At 50.5% G+C, this 17,283-nt stretch overlaps 1 protein-coding gene across 1 annotated transcript; it reads right to left on the minus strand.

Annotated features, from left to right (window-relative positions):
* Positions 1–424: 424 nt before the first annotated feature.
* Positions 425–11,402, minus strand: LOC144168150 (uncharacterized). The gene is made up of 3 exons (XM_077697196.1): positions 10,893–11,402; positions 4,565–5,341; positions 425–1,465 (listed from the first exon to the last, which is right to left on the minus strand). Exons 1-3 carry the CDS (start codon positions 11,400–11,402, stop codon positions 689–691), a joined length of 2,064 nt encoding a protein of 687 aa, XP_077553322.1. The 3' UTR covers positions 425–688.
* Between the last annotated feature and the right edge of the window lie 5,881 nt (positions 11,403–17,283).

Genomic DNA, 17,283 nt, shown 5'->3' on the forward strand with positions numbered 1-17,283 from the left:
CGAGCATAGCGGCGCTGGCAGCCATGATTCCCGCCGATGCGTGAAAGAGCGCAAAGACAAAGTTCATGAAAGTGGGCGAGGCAATAACTTGAATAATGAAACCTTATTCGAAACTAATTCAATGGTTCTAATTTGTAATTCATGAGAAAACAGTTTTACCGTGCTTCATGTTCGTGCGTCTGCTCGTTGCTGAGAAATAGCGGTGCATTTAAAGGCTCAGCGTACTTTTCGGGAACACTTTTTGAACCTTTCCGCCGCCAACCACAGAAGCAAACACTTATAAATCTGGTCGCTTTCACCAGAAGGAGGTAAAGCACCCCAGTAGGCGCAGTGGAAGTATTTTGAGAAAGGGTCAAAATTTGGGCAAGTGAAATAGTACAAGGGAGAAATACTGTTATGTCGTACTTTAGAACAAGAAACAACAAAACAAACGCAGGTCGTTTTAAACCACACATGCGAGAAAAACGTAAACGTTGCGTTATTAGTTTACAGTATAGATCAAAGAGCAATAACATTTGATGGGTAATACCGAAGTTCCCAGCAGGTGTGCGAAGACGACGTAAACTGTGCACTTAAGAGAAAAACGAAAGCAAAGAGCCGGGCACAGCGATTCGTAGCGCCCCATCGTCGCCTAGAAGCCCAGTGGACGTAAACCAATCAACAAAAAAACGGTAGGTGCAACCGAGCTTCACTCGTCAGTGTCTTGCGGAGCGCCGAACACGAGGCACACCTCCGCGTTGCCCATGAAGTCCTCCGGGTAGCAGCTGTAGGCGCCGTAAAAGGCCAGCACGTTGCGCACGGCCATGTCGCAGGCGTCTCTGGCACCCAGCGTGGTCCCGGACGAACGTGGCATTCGCACGTGGCCCGAACACCAGAGCCAGCAGTGACGGGCGAAAAAAGCGCGCCACTGCAACGCTCCTCCGCGGAAGCCGGCCGCGCTCAGAAAGGCATCGTGCGCCAGCTGCAGCGCCCCCGCGTGGCGGAACAACGCAGAGGGTCTCGGGTCATCGGCCCTGAGGGTCGCGTTCGTCGCAGCTTCGACCTGGCGGCGGAGGCAGGCCAGCGTGGCCGCGTAGTGCTGCGCCGGTTGCGAGTGGGCAGGCGCCTTGCCGAGTGCCTCGTAGAGCGCGTCCGCGTACGCGGTGGCCAGGAGGAAGCCGAGCGTGGGGTAGTTGACGAAGGGCTCGGCGCCGACGTAGAACAGCGGCTGCGCCACGCCACTGGGGAAGAGGCACGGGGTGCGGTCGTCGCGCACTGACACTCCTCCGAGGTCGTCCTCGAGACAGAACAGGCGGTGTTCGTTGAGCTGGTACTCGTCGATGAGCACCGAGAAAGGCAGCAGCCGGTGCTGGTAGTAGCCGTCCCGAGGAGGCACTGGAACGGCCGCGTACAGCGTCTCGACTCGCCTTCTGTCCAGGGAAGTCGTGGGGACCAGGAGCGGCATCAGGCGGATCCTCCCAATGGCCTGAGAAAGCGGGGGCAGGGCACAGTAGAGAAATAAACTGTGGTTGATTACTCTATGAATTGGTAAAACACAAAAGTTAAATGTGCAGCGAAATCTGCAGGTGAGCATGATTTGTGGGTCGGCGGCTGTTTTGTGGGTGTGCTTGGTGGGTGACGTCCTGCTGGCGGGTCGCTTCGACAAATGTGTACTGGCGTCATTTTCGCGACGGATATGACTTGAGTGAAATCTCGGTTTATCCCGGCATAATACACTGTCGTGTTAAAACATAAAATCCGAAAACGAACAACCCTAAGTATAATGTACTGTTTAGTACTAAAGGTTGTTTCGCCGCAAGAAGACCCTGTGTGCAGGGGTGCACCCTTTAGATTCCGCTTGAGCGGGGTGATGACACGTCATCACCCCGCTACGAAGAGGAAACCAATATCAATCATCATCATCATCATCAACAACATGCTTTGTTGTACTTTCCTGACGGATATGAGGTAAGTAAAATCTTCCTGAATCACGGAATAAAACACTTTTGTGTTAAAATCATATAGCTGAACACCAACCTTGGTTGAGAAATTAACAACTGACTGTGTAACATGTAGCAATCGTTTACTTGTTTACACATCACGAATTCTTTCGCAGAACAGACAGAAATTTCTATGCTACCGTAGTAGCTTAGAACAAGTGAGCCAAGGTTCGAAATTGTGCCGAATATCAGTGTGTTGCATCAATAGCTCTTATTTAAATAATCTAGCAGTTAGTATGAATGCCTAGGGTATCCAATTTTTTTCGAGTAAGCAAATTCCGCTCTTGGAAAACCTACGGAGTTGATACTGTGGGGTGGAGGAGGAAATAGTAGGCATTTATTTGACCCACATTCCCTTTACAACTACGTTAAAACGCAACGGCATACTATACAAAATTGTAGCCCTTGAATATTAACTGCGTTTAAACACAACGACATACTATAAAGCTCACACAACTCGAATGGTCATATTTATGCGTCTTATATAACAGCGAGACGAATACTAGTTCGAGTTTCTGGCCACCCCATTATCACGCAGTTTTTCTTTATGTAGGCTTTTCTCTAGGAGCTTTTGCACGCTTGTCAGAAAATATAAAAAAGTTTGTGTCCAAATGTTATTCTGAGTGCTGAGCGTCTAAACTTAAGTTGCCACCCTCACGCAGTCAGTCGCAACAGAACGAAGGAAATTTTGTATTTACCGTTAAGGCGTTCAAGGCTTTATTCCTTGATTTGATTGATTATGGGGTTTAACGCGCGGACGCTCCGCAGGCAAACGTAGCGGAGGGCTCCGGAATAATTTTGACCACCTGGCGATCTTTATCCTGCGCCGAAATCTTGAACACACGCTCGTTTTCACTTTTTGCCTTGATCAGAAAAGCAGCCACCGCGGCAGGGAATCGAACCCGTGTCCTTGCGCTCAATTGGAAACCATGGCCACCGAGCCACCGCGGCGGGTAGGCTTACAAAGCGTGAGGCTGCAGCGCTAGCGAAGCAGCTTGCCTCAGAGGAACGAAACTGCCTCTGGTGTTTCCCCGAAACTCATCACTCCTTTCTGTATCATATAGACTTTGACCTGAGAATGAGGCTCCCAGAGCGAATCCCACGTCGACTTGTGACGCTGTACCACCGGTTGCGCCTCAACGCAGCACTTACGAACTCCTACCGACATCGCCTCGGTCAAACCACAAAGCCTTACTGTGATAACTGTGGTTTGCCAGAAACTGTTGAGCACATTTTATTAGAGTGTCCGGCGTAGAACCAGGAAAGGAACAACCTCGCCAAGATCAAGTGCCTCAACAACGGACTTTTATTATTGAGAGCTCTTCTTGGACCATGGTCATCTCCATCATCCCAGCGAGAAGTGTTAGATGTGCTGTTTGATTAATTACACGACATCGGCGTCGCAGAGACAATGTCGAACTATGCGTCGTCATCCTGTGAGACCACCTGGACTTTTGCGTGACCCACGGAACACTCCATGTTACATTATTTTTTACCTATTCCTTTTTACCCCTCTCTTTCACCCTGCTTCCTTTAGGGTCTTTATTCCCTTCAACGCATTCCCGCAGAGTAGCATTTAGGCGAATACACGCCTCCAGACCTTTCTGCTTTCTTCTAATAAAAAGCTCTCTCTCTCTCCTTAAAGGGACCCTGCAACACTTATTTCAACAGACGAAAGTATCGCTGGGTGTGTTGGTTGTGGTCTGAGAACATGCGGAGTAGGGGGAAGAAACGCAGGAAAGAGGACACGGTACAGGCGCTACTCCCGTGCCTGTCCCGTTTAATTTTTCTTGCGTGTGTTTCTTTGCGCTATTCAGTATGTTCTGTCTTCTTTCAACTTTATTCAAATCTTAAATGCTTGCAGAGCGTAGTCACCCAACACACCCAGTACTTAGATATGGGGGGTCGCAAAGTAACTCAGCCAAACCTTACTGCTCTATGCCCCTCAGATAATTTGTAAACTCGCTCAAAAAATTTTTCTTTCTGTCCCGGTGTTGGCGTTCTTCGACGGCTCGAATTACGGCACTAAGGCCGTGTATCGGCAACAGTTTTCGATAGCAACTTACAAAAATCCAGAAAAACAAAGCAGAAATGCAAGGCGTATCTTGTGTAACGAGCAAATTACTCAGTGGAGCTCCGTGCCTGCGATAACTATAACTTTCGCAGTAGTTCTAGATGCGAAGGAAGGAGTGAAAGCGCTTATCGAAAGTGTTGCAGGGTCCCTTTAAACGCCGTGAAGAAAGTGTGGAAATGTTTTGTACATGACTTTTTTTCTCGGACTTTTTACAATGCAACGTGTATGCCACTGCACCCTTACTTTGCAATAGAGGTGATGTGGTCTTGGGGATTTATTTTATTCAAGAAGCGAGGTTTTCGCTTTGCAACTTTTTTCAACGGGAGAATATTCTGGCAACAAACGCAACACGCATGTTCTGCTTTGTATATTTTGTTATTAAGTCAAAACGGCGTAATTTTTTCTGCGTGGTGTGTTTCTAGAAAGCGACTGTCTGTGCCCCTGACCAAAAAAAGTAGTCCAACACACGGTGTGATTCGCTGAGCAAATAGCACTTCAAGTACGCCCTCACCTGAAGTGCTTCGGTCAGAGTGTCGCCATCGAAAAGCCTCGACGCACTGCGAGCTGCCTGCGATCTCAACTGCTCCACCATGGAGGTCACGGCCGTGGGCGTTTCTGGAGACGCCTCAAGGGCAGTCCAGACGAACGCATCCAGCGCGACGCCGTACACAGACGATTGCACCTGCCGGTAGCAAAACGTGGCCGCCATGCCAGCTTCGTGTGAATCACGCGCAGCTCTGATTTCCAGGAATGGCAAGACGGCGTGAGAGAACATCCACGCAGCACGCGTTAGACTTGTCGTTCCGTTGAAAATGAACCGCGTAAATTGGCGCAGGAATCGGAGACCTCGAACGCGCACAACCGCGGTCGGAGACAGGCTATCAGCCAGGTTCGCCGTCTGGACGAACGCCCCGAGTGCTTTGGTCCATACTTGCACGCTTGTTGGGTGCACGCTTTGGAACAGCTGCTCGGGCGGCACGAACACTGTGTCCACGCCCTCTGAGAAGAGGCCAGACAGGGTGTCGTCGAACACGAGAAGTTCAGCGACGTGCTCGGGAGGAAGGGTAAAGTAGGCAGCTGCGAGTGCCGTTGTCAGCATCGTCTCCAACACGGCTCTTTGGACGCCCAGATGTGTCCGCAGAGACCCGGCCGAGCACAGGTAAAGCATGTGGTCCTGAAGGCGCACCGTGAAGCCCAGTTCGATATGACGAATTACAGTGAGTCGGAGAAGAAGCTGTAGGGTGCCGTTCGCTGATTGTGCCGCACGGACGATTTCGGGCACTGGTAGCTTGCAAGAAAGAAAAATAGACCTTTGTTGGCTTATAGCCCTTCTATATTTTTATTGTCAATCGCGTCACTGCGCAAAAGGCAAAAATGACATTTCGACTTGCGTCGCAATTGCAGTGCGTTTAGAGTATAATTTAACTGTCCAAGGTTCACCTAAACCCCGTCTCCTGCCTTGTCGCTGAAGACAAACATAGACAACCAACCTGTTGGTTCAATAAAAGACCGCTGTGACTGCCTGGCGAGTTTTTTCGCTTGTGTGGCGATTAACCTCTGTTTGCCACAGTTTTGACGAGCAAGGTACAGTTTTCCACCAAATGCAGCTGCAGCCAGCCTGACCTGGCCGTTCTCTCGCCCCCTGCGCAGACAATGAGCTCTCTCCTGGCGGCGAGGTCTGCGCTCGCGTTACCCACGCCCCACATGCGTGCCGCCCCTGTACTTCTATTGCACTTGCACGTTCCTGGTCATCCACCAGTAGGCCTCCGTATTAAGTCTAAACATGGACCGCCCGTGCTGAAAGCCCCACAGTGACATCCAGCGTAAACCTGACTGCCTCGGTTGTAGCCCAGTCATGCGCGCGGCAATCATGATTGCCGCGCGCATGATCGGGCTACAACCTAGTCAGATTGGGCTACAACCGATTGGGCTACATTAGAGACAGATTTGGCTACAACCGAGGCAGCAACAACCGTGTACGGTTGTTGCTGCAAGCATAACATCTGGTTCTCTATGTAATCGGTTGTCTGATGAAGGCGTCTTGTTAGAAAGGGCTCCACAGAGTCATTACGTATCACAGCTTTTCAATATTGCACTCCAGCGCGACGTACCTCGACACTGAGATGTGCACAAACTACATAGACGCTACGTTTTGCTGACACCATGTGATGGGTTTCACTAGAGTGGGCTGTGTTCTGTGTTGTAATAAATACAGAATAAAAATAATAATCATTATGGCTGCAAGTATTTCATGATGACTTGGACTTTATCTCAAGGGGCGAAATAGGTACGTAGGTACACTTGCACATGCCAATCCTAAGAGTTTTGGCAACAATAAGGGAGTACATTTAAAGCATTTGGCGCTATTAATGTCCAAATTTTAGCACGAGTGAAAGTGCTCCCACAAAACTACACAACAGTTTAAATTATTTAGGAAGAACGTTTTACGAAGAATATTTGCCTCATTTGTAAAGTAAATTTGAAAGCGAGTAATTGCCTTCTACTTAAAGGCGTCCTGACAGACATTTTCGGGCCAGATAACTTGGGAGATAGATTGGTGTAAATACGCATACAAAATCTGCAAAATATCAACACCAAATGCAGCTTAGAACGCATTTAAAATCAATTTTAAAATGTACGTAACTCAACCAAACAGCCAGCGGAGGTCCTCGCGAGGTCTACACTTACTTGGATGTTGAGTGAATAAGCACCATCCAAACACATCACGAGTTTGTGTTGGATTCTTCCGCAGTGCCGGCGTTTTTCTGTCCGTCTCGCCGCCCCGACCGTAGGTCGCAGCTTTGCTTTCGAGATACAAACGATCCGATCGTTGGCGTCGGAGGCGCCGGGATTTCGTTGGTTCATTGGGCAGCTGGCCGCGACCTAAGTTCTACAGCGATTCCAGGCGCTCTATTTTGCTTTTTTGACACTGGACGCAAAAACGCGCCGGGCACACGACAGGCGCACCGAGGGAGCCGCGTATGCCACCAACCACGGAGGAAGAATAAGACAGGAGGGAAAACGAAGCTTCCTAGCGCGGCCAGATAATGTGACAAGCGTTCGTCAGACGTTAAGCTAGCGGCATCTGCCGCGGGTGAAGAAACTGCGCAGCCACCACGATTGGCATTACACTGCACAGCCACTGAATGAATTGCGGCGGCTCTCAGTTTGTCCATCAGGTGCCGCTTACTCTCTCGTTCGCCCTCGCAGCTGCGAAGCTTGGCAGTGTGCCTTGGTTTTCTGTTTTCAGGGTGACATTTTCTGGTCGCTCGCCCGCGCTTGCCACAATGGGCCGCTGTTCCACCAGCACGGTCGCTGTGCGGGCGGCGGCCACGGCCGCGAAGTGGCGCAGGCAGGCGCAGGTAGTTCGTGTGATAGCTTGTTACCGCTCCACTAAATGGCACTCACGGAGCAAACAAAGCTGGAGATACGAGGAAGGAGGTAATGATGTGATGGCAAATTGTCTTGAAAATCGTCATCGGCACCGCTTACGAGAGCTGCAATGAAATATCCGGTGCAGTGTTAAGCCTAACATCTGTAGGCGGACCTGTAGGCAGACCGGCCGGCTGCTCCCAGCGAGCGTCTCCCCACCCTTTGAAACGTCGCGCGTTGTTCTCTAGCCCCGGCAGCAATTCGCACTCGCAGCGCCTGCCTCACGTCCACGGTCGCTTAAGCGGCTGACGAGATGAGTACGTAGGAACATTAGCAGAAAGTGCCGCCGACGCGAAATCGACAGTTCTACGGCAGCTCTGCTCTGCGATATCAGTCCGACACTCACGTCGACAGCTTTGTTTATCAAAATCCTACCTTTCGTAGCACCCCTGAAACCGAAACTGCGACTAGCCGCATTAAAAACGTATCTAATTAAACAACCGTTGCGCGCTAAAGCAAATGAGGCTCCCATATGTGATAAATAGGGCATTAGCTATAAAAAAGATGCAAAATGGTTTCGTCAGTGCCCTTTAAGGTACAAACATCAATTTGCTTGAAGCGCAAACACGTGGAAGTGGAACACAATATAGATACCGTTCCCAACATCAGACGTGTGGATCAAGCCCAACGTAACACTCAAGGCCCTTTCACTTTTTATGCGCCGCTTTTCTTAGTCTCCAGCTCACTTATACCTCAACGGCCACCGAAAAGGGCGATTTGCCTTTAACCGGCAACTTGACCATGCATTAGCAAGGGAGAGACCTATTCCGTGCTTTCGCTGCTTAACTTCGCTCGTTTGTCAACCTGAAGCCGGTCATCAACCCGAAAATGTAACCAGAAAGTACTTTCGGCCACAACTTCCCGTCTTTCGATATCAAGACCGGTAACGCAAAAAATATCCGTGCTGGCATCGATAGTCGTTAATGGGACAATGAAGTGTACTTGTCAATCTCCCGTTTTTGCTTGCAATGCGTAGACTGGCTCAAATTAGCACACTGTTCATCGTTTATCCGGTTGACAAGTCAGTTATTGTTTTACAAAGCGCGAAAGAAGAAAAACTACCATGCGAGGTTTGCGGCGGCCGCACCAGCTGTGACGCCGGGAGGAGGTGGCACCGTGATTGGGCGATGTCCAAGGTTACCATTCAAACAAGTTTCGGTTTCGGTTCTGTAAAACAACATGATTGACATCCGACAGCATCGTTGGATGGGCATTCTCGATATATCAGTAATCGTCGTACCGCGCTTCTGCCATGTTGTCGGCTGTAAAAAGCATTAAATAAGCCTCCCAGAACGTCCTCAAATCGTAGCAATCACTAGCCGAAGCCAACGCAGTGGATGAACGCCCTCCGCGTCCCCTCACACGCTCAAATGCCATGCGCTTTTCCCCCATATTTGTAGCTTGCCTCACTCATGCCCGTATCGTAAAAATTGTGTTCGCACCAGTCCAAGGCTCTGTTGATTCTGGCCTGTGCCCACTGCCCGCAAACAGTCGGTGCTTATGGCAACAGCTCGCCAACGAGAACTCGCTAGCGCTCCAGTGCCAGCCTGCGCGCGTTCTGTGATTTAGTTCGTGGAGCAATGAACGCTACGGCCCAAAAAAAGATGAACTCAGAAATGAAAATATCCGCCGAAAACAAAAAAGTCAACTTAAAAAAACAGAATATTCCCTCGGGGATTCGAACTCGTGACTTGCAAAACACTTCCACTCAAACATTCCTAGCGCGCGAGACCACTCATCCACGGGGCGAGCGCTGCTGCCCTTGCAAATATAAGGTATACAATGTGTAACCAATTTACACTTTTATTTAGTTTTAGCATCCCAAGCAGCTTAGGCGACTTTTTGTTGTGCTGTGCTCGTGCAGTAAGCGTCCCCCAAGTTTTCACAATATCTCAAGTCTAGCAATTGCATTTATTAGACGGAAAAGCATTCGCAGATGCGTAGTCGTGCTGCTGACCACTGTGCTTGTTCGCCCAGCGCAACAAAAGTTCTTCCTGCACCATAGTTTTACGCTGTACGGTAGAAGTATCAGTTGATTTTATTTCCTTAGTACCTATATTGACTTCGCTGACTGTTCTCCCGCCTTCAAGTGTCCTTAAATTTTTTTTACTGGCGTACAAGCCAACGAAGCGTAGCATGTGAGCTTGTGCAGCGCTCTTGTGAAGTGACCTTGACTTGGAGCTTCATGCAGTGTACAAACTAACAAAGTATAGAAAGGCACATTCTTTCATTCACAAACGTTCCCTGGCTTCGTTTCAACTGAGCGAACGAATTGCGCCGACCCGTCGGTGGCCGGCGGACGAAACGCTAGGCTGACTGACTCTGTTGGAAGGTCGGCGAGCCGTGCAGTAGCGCAGCCAATTCCCAGCTCCTCTCCTCCTGACGTCACACGAAAACGCCACAGAAAATGGGAGAGGCTGCAGAGAGGACGACAGAATTTTTTAATTGATTTTGCTACTAAATAAATTCGCGTAAACGCGCTCAGAGTGGTCGAAACAGGGCCTAGGGACACCGGACTACACTTTGCGCTCCTAATCTCGCAATGTTTACAATCACTGCAGTGTCCCTTTAAGTGCATACACGTGTTAGTGGAGGAATTTCGAATGACGCAAGAATGGCGTACGCAGGATTTCTTTCGGAGGGGGTAAAACCCGGAAAAAAGAAGGAAAAAAAGGTAAAAAATTACACCGCAAAAAACAACTAAAAGTCACTAAAAACTCCGGCATTCCTTTGGGGGTACACTATAGGCCAGTGTGTAATAAATGTTTATACTTAGCGGAATCGCCATGGCTAGCTGTTTTCAGAACAGACGTCCATATTTGCGCGAGTTTGTTGGGTTGTCTCTTGCGAACGAACAATTATTTTCGATCGTCTTAATTGAACCAATAGGCTGAATCAGCTAGGGCCCTTGTTGCCGCCTTTCCTCCTCCGCGAACCGGGAAATTTCGCGGGGGGTGAGGCTCCCTCGGCCCCCACTTGCATGCGCCAGTGGGCGCAAGTGATACGTTGAGTGTGGAATTCCTCTATATAGCTCCCGCAGGGAGCTAAGTGTTGCGCGACCGTCCGCCATCTTGTTATCGGTATTGCTGCGGGAAAGCCGCCCGTCGCGCGCGCAGGAGCCACGCTGCCACGCTTCCGACCAACGTTATTCTAGTAACGTTGCTTCCGACGGCGGCTACGCTGGATTCCTTCGATGTCGCCCACGTTGCTGCTGCAGCTGCTCCTGGACCCCCGGGGCGTGGTGCCACCCCCATCGGTGGCGGCGACGCATCCGTAGCGGGGGCTTCTCGGCGCGGCAGGGATAACTGGAGTGACGTCATCACGGTGGCGCGTGGAAAAGGGTCGCGCAACTCTTAGCTCCCTGCGGGAGATGTATACAGAGGAACTCGAGTTGTGTACGGAGTTACCTGCAAGATTTCGTGGAGGAATCGGTCCATCTCGCGGTGCGGTTCCGAGTCCGTCAGCGGGGACAAGACCTGGCTGTGGCAGCTTTCGTAGAAGAGCGCAGCCTTGTCCAAGGCGCCCACGGTTGCTCCTCCGCGCTGTCTGCTGCCAGCGGCCCTCTCCAGGAGGGCGGCCGAGACGACCTGGTCCAGCCGCAAGGAGAGCGCGTCGTCCGCGAGGCCCGGGCCGCACACGTGGTCGTGGAAGCCGTCGCACGGAGGCCGGGAGGCGCGCGAGAAGCGGCGCACGAGGCCCATGGCTTCGTCGCAGGCCTGGGTGCGACAGGGCGGCGGGTAGTCGCCCAGCACTGCTTGCGCCACCATGGTGCCGAGAGCGACCAGGACTGTTATCGCCGCCACCACGAACGCCTCGGCGACCATAAACTGCCTCCAGGGCAAGTTCTGGTGAAGCCACAACATTCGCTGAGGTATCTCCTTGTCCGATTCACACGATTTGCTGCAACCGATGGACATGCAGTTCATACGCTTGATCTGCAGCGAAACTGGTGAACACGGGCGTACTTATATGGCTCGCTTGGCCGTCAGATACTTTTTTATAATAAGCTGCGCATAGTGGTTCGTGTTTAAAACAAATTCCATTCGCGAGTCCTTCGTGCAGTTACCGCGGCGGACAAAAGACAGTCGCTTCGAATATGCCGTGTGTGCTATTTTTTTCGTTTCAACAATAGCAATACCTTGAGGGCGCCTTTTGCGCGAATCTTTCAGGATGGCGTAAAATCACCGCCCGCGTAAATCTCGTAAGCATCGTCTTCATGAGCATCACATTTTTCACTCCTGGTGACCTTTCTCACGCCATAACGAACAGGCTTATTTTAACAGTGAACCTGTGTGGACGTTCGTTGATTCCGGCATTTCACAAAACTCTGTAAACCAGTATTAAGAAAAGAAATCATGGACACCGGCAGGATTTGAACCTGTGTCTGGTAGATGATCGGAGTTAGTCGTCTTACTCACTCGGCTACGACCGCGATTTTGTAGGCGAGAGTCAAACAGCTGCTTCACTCGGCTGTGACTGTTGACAGAGCGATAATGCCACCTGCTTGTCACAGAACACGTGATAGGGTACACGCTGCACCAGCGGGTGCCTTGTTTAAGTGCGCGCGTTCCTTTCGTTCGTTTCTATTATGATCATAATAGAAACACATCGCGCGGTGTCATCCGCATCGACCCCACGGAAAGCAATGAGACCATTTTGAGTTGGTTACGCTGTGAACAGGCGGAAATTATCAAAGTCCAAAAGATAGGCAAGTCCGACCGTGCTGTCCTCACCTTTGACTCTGCAGTCATGCCCCGTGTTGTCAAGTACTACATGGAGTTGGTGCGGGTAGCTGAGTACAGACCCAAGCGCATGGTCTTTTTTAATTGTCACACAATCGGACACATGGCAAAATTCTGCCCATCAGCTGCTGTCTGCCGAGATTGCGGTCGACAGCATTCTCCCGAGGCAGCGTGCGTAACCACGCCTTACTGTGCGGCATGCAAAGAAGCCGGCCACCTGGCCATCAGTCCCGTGTGCCCAAGTCGCACAGCCAAACAAGCAGAGCGTCAGACGGGGCCATATAAAACAAGAACCGGTGTCACCTGGGCCGATGCAGTGGCAGGCCCTGACAACGACAGTACCACCCAAGCACAAAAAGAGGACACTAATTCCATCGTGCACGAAAACAAGATTCTCAAACAAGAGATACAAGAACTCAGAGCCGAACTACTCAAGTTACGAGCAGGACTCCATCAGGCCAGGACACCCCCAGCCCGTGCCCAGTCAAAGTCACCAGGGCCACCGCCTGCTCGACGCAGCCGCTCCAAATCAAAGAAGCGACCCCCACCCGATACCAACATAGATGTACCAAGTAAATGGGTAACCGAACAAATGCTCGCACAAAGGGAGGCGAAACTTAAATTTGAGGCGTCGCAGGAATTGAAGAGAGCCTTTAAAGGGATTAAAGAACTCCATGGATACATTCATTCGCTCAAGACCGACCTTCACCATCTCACGGACCAGCTCCGCTCCTACATTGGCACTGCGAGTCTGGATGAAGTAAAGCTGCATAAAAAACAATCCCAACAGTGAACCCTCCCCGGCAACGCTCTAACAGGCTCATCATCCAGTGGAACTGTCGCAGTTTTCTCCAAAATGGCCCGCTCTTGAAACACCAGGTTCGCTGTCATAATCCTCTCGCTGTCCTCCTACAGGAAACACGCGGACCGTGTAACATTCATAACTATGCTACTTTTATGGATCCCAAAATCGTGCACCCTGGTCACAACTCACCCATTATAGAGGGTCAAGCAGCCATCTTAGTACGTAAAGATTGTGAAGCCGTCCAATACAGATGGGATCAAATGAGTAACGCCCATAGAGAAATAATTGTGGTCCGAATCAAACCCCCCGGCAATAGGCCTATTCTTCTCGTCTCAGCATACTACCGCCCCCAAAGCAGCTCAGGGTACAAAGATGATTACGATTGGATACCCCATCTCGCAACCATCCGTTTTGATGGCCCCGTAGTTGTCGGGGGCGACTTTAACGCTCGCAGCACCCTATGGGGCTACCAAACCTCGAATGCCCGAGGAAAACTCCTGGAATCAGCACTTGAGTTCAGCAGCCTAATCCTCCGAAATGAGCCTTTTATGCCTACACGGGCTGGATTGCACTCCAAACAGGCTGACACCACGCCTGATCTTACTCTTTCAACACCCGGATTCATTAAAAAATGGGAAACGTCCAGTACCACATGGGGTAGCGATCACTATCCCATTTTTCTTGAAATAAACTCAAAGAAAATACGAGAACGGAGCACGGTCCAATTTCACAATTGGGACAAGTACAGGGCCTGCTTCGAGCTGCCTCCTGATGTCACCCTCTCAACCATTGTCAACAGTATTAAGGACGCTAAGTCCTCCTGTGTTGAACCGATACCGACGACTATAGAAATAGAAACATTAGACGTGCACATGGCACAACTGCTTCGTACTGCCGAACGCCTGACGGAGCGATTCCGAAGAGATGGACGGCAATACCGGCACTTGATAAAGCTCAAAAACCATTACAAGGAAATCAATGAGTACCAACGCATGCTCCAGAACGAAAAATGGCACGACCTATGTGACCGTCTAGGCAAGGAAAAAGGCTTGTCAAAACTATGGGGCATTTTCCGCAGTCTCGCTCGGAAGTCAAAAATCAAGATTCCCATTATGGAGGAATTAATGCTGCAAGCGGAGCCCCTCATAGTGGAGGACAAAGTCATCCGTACATTCTTCCCCCACGCAGCTCGCACACCGAAACACTTGCCTCCCTTAACTCGCCTCACAATCCCCAGCCCACAAGAAAATCTGGAACAACCCTTCACTATGGGCGAACTTGTCTTAGCCCTGGGGCAAGGGAAACCACGCTCTGCCCCTGGTCATGACGGTATTACGTGGCAAGATCTACGCAATCTTCCTACAGCCGCTAAAGAAGCTCTTCTTTCTACAATTAATCAATCCTGGGAGCAAGGAACGGTGAACGAACACCTCAAGCTAACCATCATTCATCCCATTCCTAAGCCTGGAAAAGACTCTCGTCAACCTGAAAACCTTCGACCGATTGCCCTCACACCTACTATTTGCAAGCTCACCGAGAGACTCATCAACAACCGGCTGCAATACCATCTAGAGCAAACGGCCTGGTTACACCCATCCCAAACCGGTTTCCGCCCCAACCTGAGTACCCACGACTACATCTGGCTACTTCGCCGAGTAATTAATAGAAAATCCCGAAAACACTTACCCGATTACCTTCTGGCTGTCGATATGCGCAAGGCATTTGACAACGTTAGCCAGAATGTTATTCTTCAAGAACTTGCAGCTGCGTTCCCCAGTCAGCGAGCACAGAACTGGATATGCAGCTTCCTGGAGCACCGACCAATTCGATTCCACAGCAAGAGTTCCAAGTGGACACCTCAAACTTTCTTTCTTGATAGGGGTGTTCCCCAAGGATCAATACTCGGCCCAATTCTCTTCAACTTGGCCATAAACAGAGTGGCTCGCGCACTAGAGCGAAACACCTCAGCCCGATTTGCTATTTACGCCGATGACATTGTCGTCTGGACGGAAGCGGCTGATTACAATTGCAAAGAGCGTATGCAAACTGAGCTACAGGCAGCAGTATTCAGCCTTGAAAACTCCCTCGCAGAACTTGGCTTGGAACTTTCACCCAGCAAAACAGAATTTCTGAGTATAGATGGACGGCGACTAACAAACCTGGCCGAACAACTGACACTTCAAATGGGCACCGAAACTTTAACCTCGAAAAACGGCACTATCCGACTACTCGGCGTCCAGGTTAGTAGCTGCAACAGTCCCCACACGTGGATTCGTACCCTACGCACAACCTGGCGACAAACAATGCACCTAATTTCCCGCATATCAAGTAAATTCGGCGGTTCTAGCCAACGGGCTTGCCTTACGCTTGCGCGAGCGGTGGCGGTCGGAAGAATCACTTATGGAATACCAGCATACATTCTGTCACAAAAACATATACGGGACCTGAATGTCCTGTACCGTGCAACAATCCGGACAATCACTGGGCTCCCTAAACATACTCGCATTGATATCCTCGAACAGGCCGCTCAACTGCCACCACTCGCCAGCATAGTGGAAGAAACGCAACTTAGGCACCAGCAACGCCTTGACCTAACGCCGCAAGGCCAAGCACTCAGACGATGGGATCTGCAAAACAGCGAAGTCGACCCCACGCTAATACCCCCTTCAATCCCACCCTGGGATCGCCGAACAACCTGTATCGTGCGCCGGAAACCAATCCCAAGGCGAAACACGGCTGTACGGGAGCGATATATACACAAACTTAAGCAAGACAAAGGTCCTGACGAATGGGACATCTTCACAGATGCCTCACTTGACGGTGCGCAAGCGGCCATTGCCTGGGTATGCCCTGAACACCCTGCCCTCAATGGCCGCCGCCAAATAGCGCACACCTACGGCCTCACCAAAGAAGCTGAACTCCTTGGAATACTCGGGGCGCTTCAACAACTGCAACACTCTGCACCAACTAACGTCACCAAATTCAGATTAATTACGGACTCTCATACAGCGTTGCACGAGCTCAACAAGGCCTACACTCACAATGCAACAGCAAATCACATCATAGCACTAATACAGACCCTCCAGCAACAAAGCACGATTGTTAGACTTGCGTGGACACCTGGTCACACGGTTGGAGCAGATGGAAATCAGCAAGCCCACGACGCAGCAAGGGAGTGCCTCCTAACCTCTCCTCCCGTGATTTCCAACCCTCCGCCGGCGCCTACCCCAGTAACATGGTATTTGCAGCGCCAACGCTTGCAACAAGAAAGCCGTAAGCGGCTCCAAGACATTACCCCTCAGGGTTACCTGCCCGCTGGAATCCCCCTCAGACGGCAAGAAGAAATCTTCATTAACAAGGCCTACGCAAACGCGGCATATACCCCCAACGTAACCCGAAAATGGTTTAACGGCGCCACTTCCCTCACATCGGCACCCACGTGCACCTTTTGTGGGCAGGCTACAGCGCCTAACCTGTATCATTTAATCTGGCACTGTACGACATTCGACAAGGGCAGAGCCGCCCTGCTTGATAAGTGGCCACTGCCATCTGACGCTCGCGCGCACTTACAGCTACTCCGGAGTAACGCATCCTTACTCGGAGCAATAGGCCGATACGCACTAGAGAGTGGTCTCTACAAAGCAGTATAGACCGGGCCTGACCATTTTTTTTTCTTTTTTTTTAAGCGGCACCCAAGAACGAAGACGCCCTCGAAAGGACCTATGATCCCACAATGAACTTTAGTGGTATCCCACTTCATCCCCTCCCCACTTACCTCCTTCCCCCCAAAGGGCTTCGTGCCTCCTTTCAATAAAGCACATTCATTCATTCATTTCGTTCGTTCTGCTACTTCGATTTGCTTATTCTTCCCGGTTATAGCAACAAAGATGGGGTAATGGTCGTTGCGGCAGCGAAAGAAGCAAATCAGCTGCAATCGCGGGCTTAAACCGTCGTGATGGTCGTGAAGGTTGCGTATAGCGTCACCACCTTCAAGTCTTAAAGGAGCCATGAAGAGAAAACACAAGTTTGATTCATTCGAAAGATTGCCTCGTTAGAACCATAACGACACCACTTATAACGCAAACTTCGCTCAAATAAGCTACATAATTAGGAAAAAAGGAAATGACCATGCGACCCACCAGCTCATTTTCCGCAACAGAACCTGTGATGTCACTTGGGAATGCTCTGCGATTGGCGGAGGCCGGCAAAAGCAAACGCATGTTAGGCAGGGCTTACAGTTTGCATAGCGAG

Source organism: Haemaphysalis longicornis, unplaced genomic scaffold (genome assembly GCF_048455015.1).
Source record: "Haemaphysalis longicornis isolate Haplotype H1 unplaced genomic scaffold, Haemaphysalis longicornis Haplotype H1 scaffold_2, whole genome shotgun sequence".
NCBI classification, from domain to species: domain Eukaryota; kingdom Metazoa; phylum Arthropoda; class Arachnida; order Ixodida; family Ixodidae; genus Haemaphysalis; species Haemaphysalis longicornis.

Bases quoted from the DNA above. Each gene is read 5' to 3' on its own strand.
- LOC144168150 (XM_077697196.1), bottom strand. From the start codon at position 11,402: ATGTCCATCGGTTGCAGCAAATCGTGTGAATCGGACAAGGAGATACCT. The intron at 5,342-10,892 runs GTAACTCCGTAC...CTTTCTTGCAAG, and splicing joins TCCTCCACGAAATCTTGCAG to CTACCAGTGCCCGAAATCGT. The intron at 1,466-4,564 runs GTGAGGGCGTAC...CCGCTTTCTCAG, and splicing joins CTCTGACCGAAGCACTTCAG to GCCATTGGGAGGATCCGCCT.